The sequence below is a fragment of the Silurus meridionalis genome, chromosome 10 (genome assembly GCF_014805685.1).
Source record: "Silurus meridionalis isolate SWU-2019-XX chromosome 10, ASM1480568v1, whole genome shotgun sequence".
Taxonomy (NCBI): domain Eukaryota; kingdom Metazoa; phylum Chordata; class Actinopteri; order Siluriformes; family Siluridae; genus Silurus; species Silurus meridionalis.
Window position 1 is genome coordinate 19,626,271 of NC_060893.1, and position 14,278 is coordinate 19,640,548.

Here is a 14,278-nt window from a genome sequence, read left to right on the forward strand (position 1 = left end):
TATTTATCCATTATGTATTTTATTTTATTTTTTTATTTTATTTAAGCTGTTGGTGTTCACCGATGTTAATAATATTAAAATGTGTTAATAAAAAAAACACAAGCAAGTTTATCTTTTGCATTTCTTCCCCTTCACAGTAACTGTACCGAAATTTAACCGAACCGTGACTTAAAAACCGAGGTACGTGCAGAACCGTAAACTTTGTGTACACTTGCACCCCGAGTTTTTACCGATGGAAATATGTTAAAAACAATGCATCACGATACAAATGCGTATCCGAAATGCACATTTTTAAATCTATGCGAAACTTTTATGCCGATGCACCGATGCGAAACGGTGAATTTGACCATCCCTACTGCAGGTCTCCTGCGTCTGCGCATGCGCGCTCGTGCACGTACGCTTTTAACCCTTTCAGGGTCCCACCATATCTTCATTCCCTCTCTTGTGTTGTGGGAATGAAGATATGGTGGGACCCTGAAAGGGTTAAAAGCGTACGTGCACGAGCGCGCATGCGCAGACGCAGGAGACCTGCAGTCTCTCATAACGGCGGTTAATGCAGAAGCACCATGGCGGACAAATCGCAGATCCAGGAGGCGCTTAAAGTGCAGGGAGAGTTGGTGCGAAAACTCAAGGCAGAAAAAGCCAACAAGGATCAGGTCTGTGTGTATTATGTGAGATTATATTCCGTTTTTAAAATAGCAAATACGATACTATAATGACCCGCATGAAGTCATTGCTTATCCCCTGGTTACTAACATGTGCTTTTAGATTTGGATACAATCAGCAGCAAGGCAGGTGTGTTTATCTGTCTATATAAATCTCATTGTATCACGGTGTACACAGTGACTCAGCAATAACACATGCAATTTAGAGTCTAGCTTCAGGACGCTTAGCATTTTGCTAATCAGTGCTAGCAAGGAGCTGATGCAATATTCGGATAGAGCAGTCAGGCAGCAGTGCCACTTCCTCCTGTCTTCTGCTTTTTCTAGATCTTTACCTGAGATGACCTGATCCACTTTAAGGTGATGATCTAATCACTGGATCATGATAAAGCTACAGTATAAACCAAAATATGTATAGATCTCTTCATTTCCTGTTTGCTCATATTGCATTTGTCATTCTTTTATTAAAGGAATAAAATCCAGTCTCATATATTAATCTATAGTTAATGAGAATTATGGGTCTTTCATGACCCATTATTCTTCTTGCTGATTGATTTGCGAGATAGAATGAGACAGTGATGCAGAGGCTTTCGGTTTTTTTTTTAGTCCAGCTTCCTTGTCTTCTGTTCAAAATTCTTCTGAATATCCAAAATATCTTCGCTCTGTCCAGTTCAGATCAGCCTGTGTGTCAGGTTTGTTAGTTGATGAGAGGAGCCATGTTCCTATATGATTGTGTTGATGCACAAGAAGATTAGATTGCGCTTGATTTTGACGTCCTGCTCTCATGTTTTGCTTCCTTGATGCTGTGATGCCCCCTAGTGCTAGGGTCGCTCACCACTTTTCTCCTGTTCTTGCTGCTTGCTGCTGTGATTCCTCCATATTTCCTCCATCCTCATCATCGTGGGCGTCATTGTCCTCTTGTTCTCCTGAACGCTGGTCTCCTGAATGCTGTACAAACACTCGGATTTCACTATTTCCTGACCCAAATTGTGGGTGATGACCTGCTCCTGAACTGTGTGTGAAAATGACTGCTCTCGGCTTGGCTTGTGTGCGTCTCTGTGCTGGATTGACGTTACGCCGGGCTTCACCGTGGCTCCGTCCCCTGCGTTGCCTTTCTGGGATGACCATATCTCAGGTAGGAGAGATAAAACCTGTGTATGAGCTTATTTCCTCTGTCTGTTTTTGTTTTTTAATAATATGTGATTTTAATTAAGAAACCCTTTATGCAGGAACAGGTTTGAGTCTCCTAGTTGAAGTAAAAGGGAAAATTTAATGGTACCACATTAGAGTTATTGCTATCAATTTCTTTAGTAATCGAGTATTCTTCCAATTATTCCAATGATTATTTAAATAAGAAGTACTTTTCTATATTAAAGAGCAATTCTCTATATGAAATCCTGTCCAGAAAGAAATGAATTTGTGAACTTTGACCAAACTGACCTTTTAAAATAGAACGAATGATTGGTCATGGATTATATCTGCAAATGGCTGGTGATTTTTCCTTCTCATCAGACACGAGCCGGGAGCATGTGGCATAATGGCTCGAGATACGTCACAGAGTCACTGCTGCTTTCAATCCAAATAAAATAGATCGAATTTAATATGTAAAAAAAACATCACATGAAATGTTTCTCAGGTGCCTCCCATTTCTTTTGATTGTTGCTGAGATGTTTCTACACCTACATTAAAGTCCAACTGTGTAAAAGTGTATCGATTAGACATGATTTGGAAAGGCACACACCTCTCTATGAAACAGCTGATGATGCATATCAAAGCAAAAATCAAGCTATAAGGTCAGAGGAACTGCCTGCAGATCTCAGAGACAGGACTGTTACAAAGCACAGATCTGGGGAAGGCTACAAAAAAACTTCTGCTGCACTGAAGATTCCCAAAAGCACAGCAGCCTCCATAATTCTTTATAGTTATTTACAAATGTGAATAATGACATTCAATATGTCAATATTGACTTCTACAGGACTTTGCACATGCGTTTCTCCCATGTTTGTGTCACACACTGCACACGTTCTATATGTAGATACTGTACGATTACATTGTACACTTTCTGTATACACATACTTGCATTTGCACAACAGTCAATAAACTTCTAATTTATTTATTTTTATGTCCACACTGTTTGCGGTACATATGACAAATCCTGAATGCCTTGATATCCTACTTCTGTTCTTGGTCTGGATGTCCCACAGTTATAAATGTAATTATTTGTATTCATTGATTTTTATTTTTTCTTACAGATCGATGAAGAAGTTGCCAAACTGTTAGAGCTGAAGGCTCGGCTCGGAGGAGACGATGGCAAACAAACTTTTGTTCTTAAGACACCGAAGGTAGGCGCAAGAGTGTGTGTATGTTTATATACAGTAGTACTCTGGTTAAATTGCATATTTGAAGATGCTGGAAATATTTGTGTGTGTGTGTGTGTGTGTGTAGGGGACCAGGGATTACAATCCAAAACAGATGGCCATCAGAGAGAAGGTCTTCAGTATCATTATCAGCTGCTTTAAGCGCCATAACGCTGTGACCATCGACACTCCTGTTTTTGAGCTCAAGGTATACACACACACACACACACACACACACACACACACACACACACACACACAAAGCTTGGAAGGACATGATAATTTATGCCTAGGCACTAAAGTCACAGTTCGGTATTTTAGATTTTATTCACAGTTTGGTTTAATTTTGGTACGGTTACTGTAGGGGGAAGAAATGCAAAACATAAAATTGCTTGTCTTTTTTAATTAATGCAGTTTATCATTACATTTGTAAACATCAACAGTTTACATTTTCAAAACAATTTTAAATAAAATGCCTGCTTGGTTAAACTAATATGAAAATAATATTACACTCTATTCTCTAATACTCTCTCTCTCTCTCTCTCTCTCTCTCTCATTCATATATATATATATATATCGATATATCTATATCTATCTATATATCTATATATCTCTATCTATCTATCTATATATCTATATATATATATATATATATATATATATATATATATATATATATATCCGATTCCAAAAAAGTTGGGACACTGTACAAATTGTAAATAAAAAAGAATGCAATTATTATTATTTCATGAGAGCTACACATTCCAAAAAAGTTGGGACAGCAATAAGAGGCCGGAAATGTACATATAAGGAACAGCTGCAGGACCAATTTGCAACTTATTAGGTCAATTGGTCAACATGATTTGGTATAAAAAGAGCCTCTCAGAGTGGCAGTGTCAGAAGTCAAGATGGGCAGAGGATCATCAATTCCCCCAATGCTGCGGCGAAAAATAGTGGAGCAATATCAGAAAGGAGTTTCTCAGAGAAAAATCGCAAAGAGTTTGAAGTTATCATCATCTACTGTGCATAATATCATCCATAGATTCAGAGAACCTGGAACAATCTCTGTGCTTAAGGGTCAAGGCTAAAAAAACCATACTGAATGCCCGTGATCTTTGGGCCCCTAGACGGCACTGCATCACATACAGGAATGCTGCTGTAATGGAAATCACAACATGGGCTCAGGAATACTTCCAGAAAACATTGTCGGTGAACTCAATCCACTGTGCCATTCTCCGTTGTCGGTTAAAACTCTATAGATCAAAAATAAAACCATATCTAAACATGATCCAGAAGCGCAGGCGTTTTCTCTGTGCCAAGGCTCATTTAAAATGGACTGTGTCGAAGTGGAAAACTGTTCTGTGGTCAGACGAATCAAAATGTGAAGTTCTTTTTGAAAAACTGGGATGCCGTCACCCGGACTAAAGAGGGCAAAGACAACCCAAGTCGTTTTCAGAGCTCAATTCAGAAGCCTGCATCTCTGATGGTATGGGGTTGCATGAGTGCGTGTGGCATGGGCAGCTTACACATCTGGAAAGGCACCATATGCTCCCATCCAGATGTCATCTCTTTCAGGGAAGACCTTGCATTTTCCAACATGGCAATGCCAGACTACATACTGCATCAATTACTGTACCTTTTCACCCATAGAAAAGAGACAAGAATGGGGCAACATTTCTATTCCAAAACTTGAGCAACTTGTCTCCTCAGTCCCCAGACGTTTGCAGGCTGTTATAAAAAGAAGAGGGGATGCCACTGTGGTAAACATGGCCTTGTCCCAACTTTTCTGAAATGTGTTGATGCCATGATATTTTAAATTGACTTATTTTCTCAGTTTGAACATTTGATGTCATCTATGTTGTATTCTGAATAAAATATTGACATTTGAAACTTCCACATCATTGCATTCTGTTTTTATTCACAATTTGTTCAGTGTCCCAACTTTTTTGGCATAGGGTTTGTATGCAGTAGAATGTTCTGAATCCTGATTGGCTAGGTTGCTTTTACTAAAGCAGCAGCTCTGGCAGAAGTTCAAACTTTAAAGCACTTCATCAGCTCTTGGTCAGAAGCTTGGTCGTGTATGTAGCAACAGCTGCACAGCGACGTGCATGGATTAAAAATGATAATCACCTAATCTTATGTAGATATGGTGAAGTGTGGAGATGTGGGTTTTCTGAGTCTTTTTGCTGTGAATTAGTCAGAGAGAGAAATTTGTAACTGTAGCTGCGTCATCTGTATTTGTCGTTTAACCACCTCAGAGAGGCACAAATCCGAGTCTGGTGCAGGAACAACTTTTCTTGTGGGCTTTCCATAGTATAAAGAATTTATTAATTAGTCAAATTTTGGGTAAAAAAACAGGTCAGGGGACAAAAAGGTGGGGGTGTAGTGTGGTAAGTGTAACTGATTGTTAATTCATTAGATAGAACAGCACACTTCCATTTGTTGCAGAATCACTTGAGAAAAGAATCTCATGATCAGAATTTTGACCAAATTTGGGTTTTAATGTAAATCGCACGTCTCACACAGATGTGTTCAGAGAAGTTGACAGTGTGGTACTGCTGAGCAGTGAAAAATCTCCAGGAAAATTAAAAATAAACTCCGTCAGCACATATTATGTCTGTAAGACATGGTTATTGTTACCTCCACCATTCTCTGTGTGTTTGTGTGCGAGAGCATTTCATCAAATGCAAGTAGTTATGATTCCCTAAGAACAGATCATCAGATAATACAATAAATATGGACAAACGTTTGTGGACACCTAAACATAAGATTAGTATGTACTCTTTAAACATTGTTTGCCCATTTGCTTTTATAATAACCTCCACTCTTCTGGGAAGATGTTCTACTAGATTTTGGAGTGTGCTTGTAAAGATTTGTGCTCATTCAGCCACAACAATGTTAGTAAACTTGGGTACTGATGGAGGTGAGGAGGCCTGGGGTGCAGTCAGTGCTCCATTCATCTCAAAGGTGTTCAGTAGGGTTGAGGTCAGAGCTCTAGAGCAGGCCACTCAAGATCTTCCACCTCAACTGTTAACATCATATTGTCAAGGAGCTGGCAGGTTTGGGTCTCCTAGTTCAAGTGAAAGGAAGATTTCATGCTACCACATCAGAGAAATCCTATAACAACTGTGTTCCTCCAACTTCGTGGTAACATTTTGGGTCAGAACCACATATGTCTAAAAATTTCAAGTGTCCTAATACTTATAGTGTATGTTTCATTGGTGTACAATGTCTACTGTTAACCCTTCTTCATACATATGGAATGTAATATTATATATTATTATATCATATATTATTCTAATATATTATATTAGAATATAATACAGTCTGAATAAAGTGTATGCTTGTTTTTGTACTTAGGAAACATTGACAGGGAAATATGGTGAAGACTCCAAACTCATTTACGACCTGAAGGACCAAGGAGGAGAGCTGCTGTCTCTCAGATACGACCTCACCGTATCCTAGTTTAATGATTGATGCTGACACTGTGCTCTGATTGACTGTAAATTTTGGATTTTTATTTAGGAAGTTTTATGGCCTGGTCTCGAATCAGTTTAAAAATAAAATACAAGGCTCCCTAGCTATTAAACATAAACACATCCAGGTAAATATTAAAATTGTAAACAATCTAGTTAAAAATGTAGATTTCTTTATTTCCATGATCTGGAATTGGGGCTTTATACATATTATCAGTGTTTAAAGTAATTTGTTAATTCAGCATTAGTTAGAAATGGAGATTAGGCATAAAACTTTATTTATAGTTGAAGTGTGCCTATGATGAAAATTACAGGCCTCTCTCATCTTTTTTAAGTGGGAGAACTTGCACAATTGGTGGCTGACTAAATACTTTTTTGCCCCACTGTAGGTTGGATTGTACTTTGAGATAACCAATTAATCAACTGATATTTTTATAATGGATTCTGGATAACAAACACAACACAACATGGAAAATAGTAGTAAAATTTTACAAACATAAAAAAACCCAGTACTGAATAAATAAAATTATATAATTAATAAATATATTTATAGAATTGATAAATATACTTGTATAAAAATAATTAATAATAAATAAGTATATAATTTATGTTATAAATAATAAATATAGCGTTCTCCGCGCAGCACGCATTCTTAAGTGTAAAAACAAACAGCAAGTGGCATCAGTTATCTCGTAATGAAAGCGGACCAGAACCTGGAAAAACTATGGGTATGGATTTTTGCAGATAGTTCCAGCAATTAACTATTGACTTTCAATTTTTTTCTTTGTCTACCATCGCTGTTGTGCGTGTTGTGTTTTCTTAACTGCTTCCTGTTTAGGTTCCTTTTGCTCGCTACTTGGCCATGAACAAGATCACAAACATTAAACGCTACCACATTGCTAAAGTGTACCGCCGAGACAACCCAGCCATGACCCGGGGCCGCTACCGCGAGTTCTACCAGTGTGTGAGTGTTTCCTGTACAATACACGTCCTAAAACAATGCTGATCCTAAACACCACATGGGAATTTATTTAAATACAGCTTTTTTTTTAAAGCACTGCTTTATCAGTTGAAACTGTTTAGTTATCATTTATCTAGTATATTGTAACCCTCTCTTTCCCCTATGCTATAGGATTTTGACATTGCAGGACAGTACGACCCAATGATGCCTGATGCAGAATGTTTGAGAATTGTTTACGAGATCCTGAGTGAGCTGGACCTGGGCGACTTCCGCATTAAGGTCAGACGCCATAAATCTAAAAATGTATTTGCCAAAATCCAGTTTATATTTTTCACATACACCAAATCTATTCAGTAAACCAAGATGGCAAAAAAAAACACAGATAATCTGTTTCATAATTAAGATCCACTGTCTTCGTGTAAGTCCTGTATTTAAAAGTAAAACGATGTACTCTAATGAAGTTTTTAATAATGTTCTTGTTCATAACAGTTTTTTTTACAAGTCTGTCTGTGTCTTTAAACATCTCCACCTTACAAGACCTCATCTAATTAGGTATAAAAAAGTGATTACAGTTTTTTAAATGGCCACCTCATATCTACTGTCCACAGTATCTCTCTCCCCTTCTCTCTCTCTTTATATGTATTTGTACATAGAGAGAATTGGAGAGAGGGGGTGGGTGGGTGGTATGGAGCCTGATAATCTGCTTTAGTGACCCCTAACAGTACAGCCAAAATGGAAGGTAGGTAGGTAAGTAGGTATCTAGGTAGGTAGGTAGGTACTATGTATGTGGACACTAGGTATGTACTAGGTAGGTACTACGTAGGTAGGTACAACTTACATACGTAGATACCGTGTAGGTACTACTTATGTCATACATAAGTAGGTACTACGTATGTTGGTAGGCATGTAAATTTTGAAACCTGCAATCGCTGTTTTTCTTCCAATTAGAAGAAGTGGTGTAAATTGGATATATTGCCTGCAGTCTTATGTCAGGTGAACTAACTGCAAAAAAATGTTTAGTCACCACATCAGCAATCAACAATAGTTCTTAAATCTGTTCATTTTACAGCATTGATGTAATTTGAAGGTTTATGCCAAATGCATAAAAGTAAATTGAAGATCTAAACACCGCAATTCATTACTTAAAAAAAGTGTCTTTAACAATCCCCAAATTATGATTGTACCATACAGTGTGTTGCACAAGTATTGGAACATTTCCACCCAATAGAAATAGACTTAATTGTATTTATGTAATGTCTTTGCTTTCGAATGGATTTATTAAATTTTTTTCCCCTCCCAAGTGGAACTTAGACTCATATATATTAAGCAATAAAAATACAAATGTAGTCTACTGTAATATATAATATAATGCTATAAATAACATTTGCTGACCATTCCAGTAAAATATAACTTACTGAGTGTTACTTGGTTGTCATGGCGTTACAGGTGAATGACCGGCGAATTCTAGACGGTCTGTTTGCGGTGTGCGGCGTACCAGAGGAAAAATTCCGCACCATCTGCTCAACTGTGGACAAACTGGACAAGGTGAGAAGCTTGATATCATTCAGGTGAAATCAGTGTGAAGTTCCAATAAAATAATCAGCTGGAACCGTGTCGATAAAAGAACCTGAGGCATCCAAAAGAGTTATTTACTCACTAATCTCATAAACCACTTTCCTTTCATTTCCATACATGTGATCGCTGTTACATGTCTCATCATACTTAAAATATTTAGTCAGTTGTGTATGAACCAGCCGTAATTTGGTTCAGTAGTCCAGCTCGTGTTCTCCCTGTTCATCAGTAACTCCTTTAAGGTCAGGTTTTTTTTCTAGAGCTGTATTTTTGTCAGTTTTTGAAATTTGTCCATGAAATAGTTCTGAAAACCAAAAGGGGAAAAAATGTGATAAAATCATGGATTGTGATCCAACCTGAAAAATGAGGTGATATTTTTGTTGCAATTTCTTAAGATCTAATTCAGGATCATGATTTAGATCAGGGGTCTTCAGTCTTGCCTGCAGAAGGCCTGGTGTGGCTCCAGTCTTTTATAACTAGATAGGACTTAATAATTGATCAGTGACTAAGATGAACTGAATAAACAAGTAAAACACTTCTATTAGAAAGATCATAAGTTCAAGTCCCTGAGCCACCAAGCTGCCTGCTGTGCCCTTGAGCAACGCCCTTAACTCTCAACTAAAAGTTATATAAATGAGATGATTATAAGTTGCTATGAATAAAGGTGTCTGTCAGATGATATAGATGTAAATGTAATCCTAAAGACCCTCGTCAACCGAGCCAGATATTGCAGTGCCATGACATGTTCAGTCTTCACTCCAGTCCCAACATTAATGTGACACCTGATCCTTGTTCACTAATTAGTGAGTGTGATGAAGTGAGTGGAGCAGAGGGAAGACGTGAACAGGGACAAACACACTTATAAAGAAAATCTTATACATTGTCATTACCACATTATCTGTGTAAAGCTGCTTTGAAATATTGTTCATTGTTGAAAGTGCTACAGAAATAAAAATGAATTGAATTAAACATTAGTGTTTCAGCTTTTCAGGATCAGAACTTGAAAATCTTTTTTGCGTTTAAGCATGTTTGATATATTTGGAAATAGTTTTAAATATGCAGGGTGTAAATTGACTGTGTGTGTGTGTGTGTGTAGCTGCCATGGGAAGATGTTAAGAATGAGATAGTGAACGAAAAAGGTCTTTCTGAGGAAGTGGCACATCAAATTGGGGAGTATGTCAGTATGCAGGGTGAGTCTCTCTCTATCTCTCTCTCCTTACTTCTCTGTTTCTGTCTAACTGTGCATCACTTGCTCTCTCCCTCTGCATTGCACACATCTCTTTCTCTATCTCTCAATCACAAATTGTAGCCCCACCCCTTCTGGACCTAAGAGCAGGATGTGATTATATACTGTGAAAAAGGGTCCAGATTTATTTATTGGGAATTTTATTACAGTATTAATGAACTAAATATACATTGCGATTGTATCTTCTGCTTTAAGGAAACTTTTTCCTTGAATTCACTTGAGCACGATAGTGACCTTTTGTCCCTTTGTGTGTCACAGGTGGACTGGACCTGGCAGAGAAGCTGCTAAAGGACCCGAAGCTGTCTCAAAACGAGCAGGCGCTTGCTGGACTGACTGACATGAAGCTCCTGTTCAGTTACCTGCAGCTCTTACAGATCACAGATAAGGTGAGATCAGAGAGAAGACTGGATCATGTCATTCTTTTTCTAGACATTTGATTAAATTCAGTTGTATTTGTAAAGCACTTTTAACAATTCACATTGTCCAAAAGCAGCTTTACAGAAATAGATTACTAATATACATTTTTAATGTATAACTTAGTCTTATACCTGATGAGTGATCGAGTGGAAACAGTGGCAGGGAAAAACTCCCTGAGATGGTATCAGTAAGAAACCTTGAGAGGAACAGACTCGGAAGGGAACCCATCCTCATTTTGGTGACACTCAATGTCTTTATTATAGTTGTATTATTGTTGAGGTGATCAGCAGGTCACTGATGGAGACTTGAGTGTAAAACTATTCATGGTGATTCTAAGCCTTTGTAACACTGTTTATATTAATTAAAAAATTAGTTTAACATTTCACATTAACCTCATGGATCTTTAGGCTGTTCATGAGGAATCATCCTTAGCAGCAGCGAGTGATCTCCAATCGAAAGAACTTCAACCAGAGATTTTGAACTCCAGTCAGAGTTTTGTAATAGTCAGTGTGTATGGCAGGAGAGAGAGTAGTTTGTGCTTTCTCATGACAGATGTCTTATTAACTCAGAGAGAGAGAAAAAGACAGGCCACTGAGGGATCTCTAAATATCAAGGGTGTTTAAACATTAATTATTGGATTCCAGATGGATCTCTAATACTCAAAATAAACAAATAAAGGCTTGATTAATTGCATGATGTTTAATACATCTGATGTTTAATACGTCTGAAGCTTTTGTGCTTGCATACTGCAGTGTGAAAAATATTTATGCCATCCTGGGAAAACACACACACACAGAGCTTTCTCTGAAAACAATTTAATTGATAATATGGTTGAAATTTGCTGTTTCTTAAGCTCAGGGTATTCAGATCAACCCCAGTTAATTAGATTTATTTACATTCTATTTATTGAGATGAGAAAATCGAGAGCTGATCTGTTTGTGTTGATTCAACTGTACAGCAGTGTTTAAACCAGTAACTTTCTAAATCGATTCTCTCTTTGTGTGTGTAGGTGGTGTTTGATCTTAGTCTGGCACGTGGCTTGGACTATTACACCGGTGTGATATACGAGGCTGTGCTGTGCCAAGCGCTGCAGCCAGAGGTGCCGGCGGTTAAGGAGCAGAAAGGAGCTGGGGATGAGGCTGGGGTGAATGTGGGCAGTGTGGCGGGCGGGGGGCGATACGATGGATTAGTGGGCATGTTCGACCCCAAGGGAAGAAAAGTCCCCTGTGTGGGTGTCAGCATCGGGATTGAGAGGATCTTCTCAATAATGGAACAAAAGGCGGAGGTGAGCCGAACACATCATACAGTACACACCAGAAAGAAAGAGAATAATTAAAACTCGTGCTTCAAATGTCTGTCTGTCCTCCAACCTGTCTATCAAGCTATCCATCAAACTGTAAGTCTGTCTGTTCTGTCTGTCAAGCCACCAACCTGTCTGTCTATCCATCAGTCTCTGTCTGTCTGTCTGTCTGCCTGCCTATCTGCCTGTCTAGACAATATTTCAGTCTCCCTATCAAAGATGTCAGGGTTGGATTTAATGCTGTGTTCACATGTGCAGTATTGATTTAAATATTGTCACAGAAACATTATTTCCTGTTGGAATACCTGCTGATAATGTGTCTAACACGCTACTTAAATACCCAGTATTCCTGGGATAAGCTCAGGATTGAGTGTGACGCTGACCAGCATAAAGCACTTGATGATGAATAAATGAATAAACACTGTTCATTCTGGTGTTTTACGCTCTGCTTCTCCCCAGATGTCTGCAGAGAAAATCCGTACCACAGAGACACAAGTGCTGGTGGCATCTGCACAAAAAAATCTCCTGGACCAGAGATATCAACTTATCACTGAATTGTGGACTGCAGGTATTAAGGTAAGTGCACATGTGAAGATGGGAGACCGTATTCTCCATTTCTTTTTTTTTTTTGCATGTTTAATTATTCAATTAATTTTTATTTGTATAGTGCTTTTATTTTTTCCCAAATGCATCCTTAAAGCGCCTGTGTTGCTCCATAATTTCAATGATCTCCAGGCTACTGATGCAAAACCATCTCCAGCTGCACAGAGTGTCATCCATTTTTAAGAGAACCCCATCCAGAGGATTAATTATTTATTTCTCTCACTCTGTCTGACAGGCTGAGATGCTTTTAAAAAAGAACCCCAAGCTGCTTAATCAGCTTCAGCATTGTGAGGAGATGGGCATCCCCCTGGTGGCCATTTTGGGGGAACAAGAAATCAAGACTGGAGTTGTAAAACTCCGTAATGTGGCCACCCGTGAAGAGGTACGAGTTCAGCCATAAAACCATCAGAGCATTAGCGACTTTTTACTCTTCCTTATTCATTTTTTCACCTCACATTCATTGAATGTCAGAATCAAATGAATATTGATTTTCAATCAGTTCAAGAGCTAAAATAATCAGATGTCAGTTTTCTACCACAAGGCATAAAAATTTAGTCAGGTCCAGGTGGTTCTATTTCCTTCAACAAATTGAAATAAATACAATAGTTAGTTTTCTTTGGTCTTAATAAATGGCTTGATAAATTTACTCTCATGTCAAGTGATTACACCAATTAAAACATTTTTAAAATGTAGTGTCCATCAAGGCCACTTTACACTTACATTTTACTTGTCACTGTGATGAGAATAAATTAAAATAGGTGCAAGTAATAATAATCTTGTACATTCTCCATACTGAGTTACAACTTGTTTATTTATACGTCTGAGCAGTTACTGGTTAAGGGCCTTGCTCAAGGGCCCAGCAGCTGCATCTTTGTTGATGCAGGATTTGAGCTCATGACCTTCCGATCAGCAGTCCAACATTCACAGCATTGTAGAGACTTGAGTGGACACGATTCTCCCACCATGCTTTACTGTATGGCTGGTGTTCTCAGGGTGTAGCACAAATGCAGCACTGTTTTGCAGAGGCTTCAGTTAAGTTCAGTTCTGCAAACTTATTTTTAGCAAAGTCCAAAGTCTTTGAAAATAAATATCAAATATGTTGTATCTGAGCAAACCATGGAGTCGGAAGCTCTGTGGTTAATATGTTGAAATTCTGATCAGAAGTTTAAATTGCAGCACCACCTCGCTTTCACTGTTGGACCCTTCAGCAAGGCCTTTAACCCTCAACTGCTCAGTTGTATAAATAAGATAATTATAAGTCACTTCGGTAAGAGTGTCTGCCAAAAGTAATGTAAATGTCTGTCCTACACAGGTGGATGTGTCCAGGGAAAACGTGGTAGAGGAGATCAAGAGGCGGACACTAAATATTTAAATGTTAATGCTCAATAAAAAATGTTCTATTATATTACTGGTGTCTGGTATTTGCTTTTTATTTAGTAACTTTGTACGTAAATTGATGTTTGTTGGTCAGTTTTAGTAATTTTTAGCAGTGTTTGTTTTCTAACTCGATTGTTAATCACACTAGAATAACTTTTATTTTGGTCTGTTGCCAAGTTATCAGTTAATAAACACGACACATACAGAGGAAACACTTAAGTAGGACCCCCTGTTGCTTATATCCACAAATCATCACACCAAGTGCTTTAGGGATAAAATCCAGATCCCCACAGCCCTGACCAAGATA

General features: G+C 38.1%; 1 protein-coding gene across 2 annotated transcripts; it reads left to right on the top strand.

Moving 5' to 3' along the window:
• The first annotated feature begins 501 nt into the window (after positions 1-501).
• Positions 502-13,999, top strand: LOC124392453 (histidine--tRNA ligase-like). Of its 2 annotated transcripts, XM_046859514.1 has the most exons (14): positions 516-656; positions 1,482-1,797; positions 2,915-3,004; positions 3,108-3,227; positions 6,380-6,475; positions 7,334-7,459; positions 7,628-7,735; positions 8,903-9,001; positions 10,125-10,218; positions 10,533-10,660; positions 11,701-11,976; positions 12,451-12,567; positions 12,830-12,976; positions 13,907-13,999. In XM_046859514.1, exons 2-14 carry the CDS (start codon positions 1,687-1,689, stop codon positions 13,964-13,966), a joined length of 1,572 nt encoding a protein of 523 aa, XP_046715470.1. In that variant the 5' UTR covers positions 516-656; positions 1,482-1,686; the 3' UTR covers positions 13,967-13,999. The 2 variants fall into 2 exon arrangements, with proteins under 2 accessions (XP_046715471.1, XP_046715470.1); XM_046859515.1 differs by lacking the exon at positions 1,482-1,797 and having other exon boundaries at positions 502-656.
• The last annotated feature ends 279 nt before the right edge of the window (positions 14,000-14,278 follow it).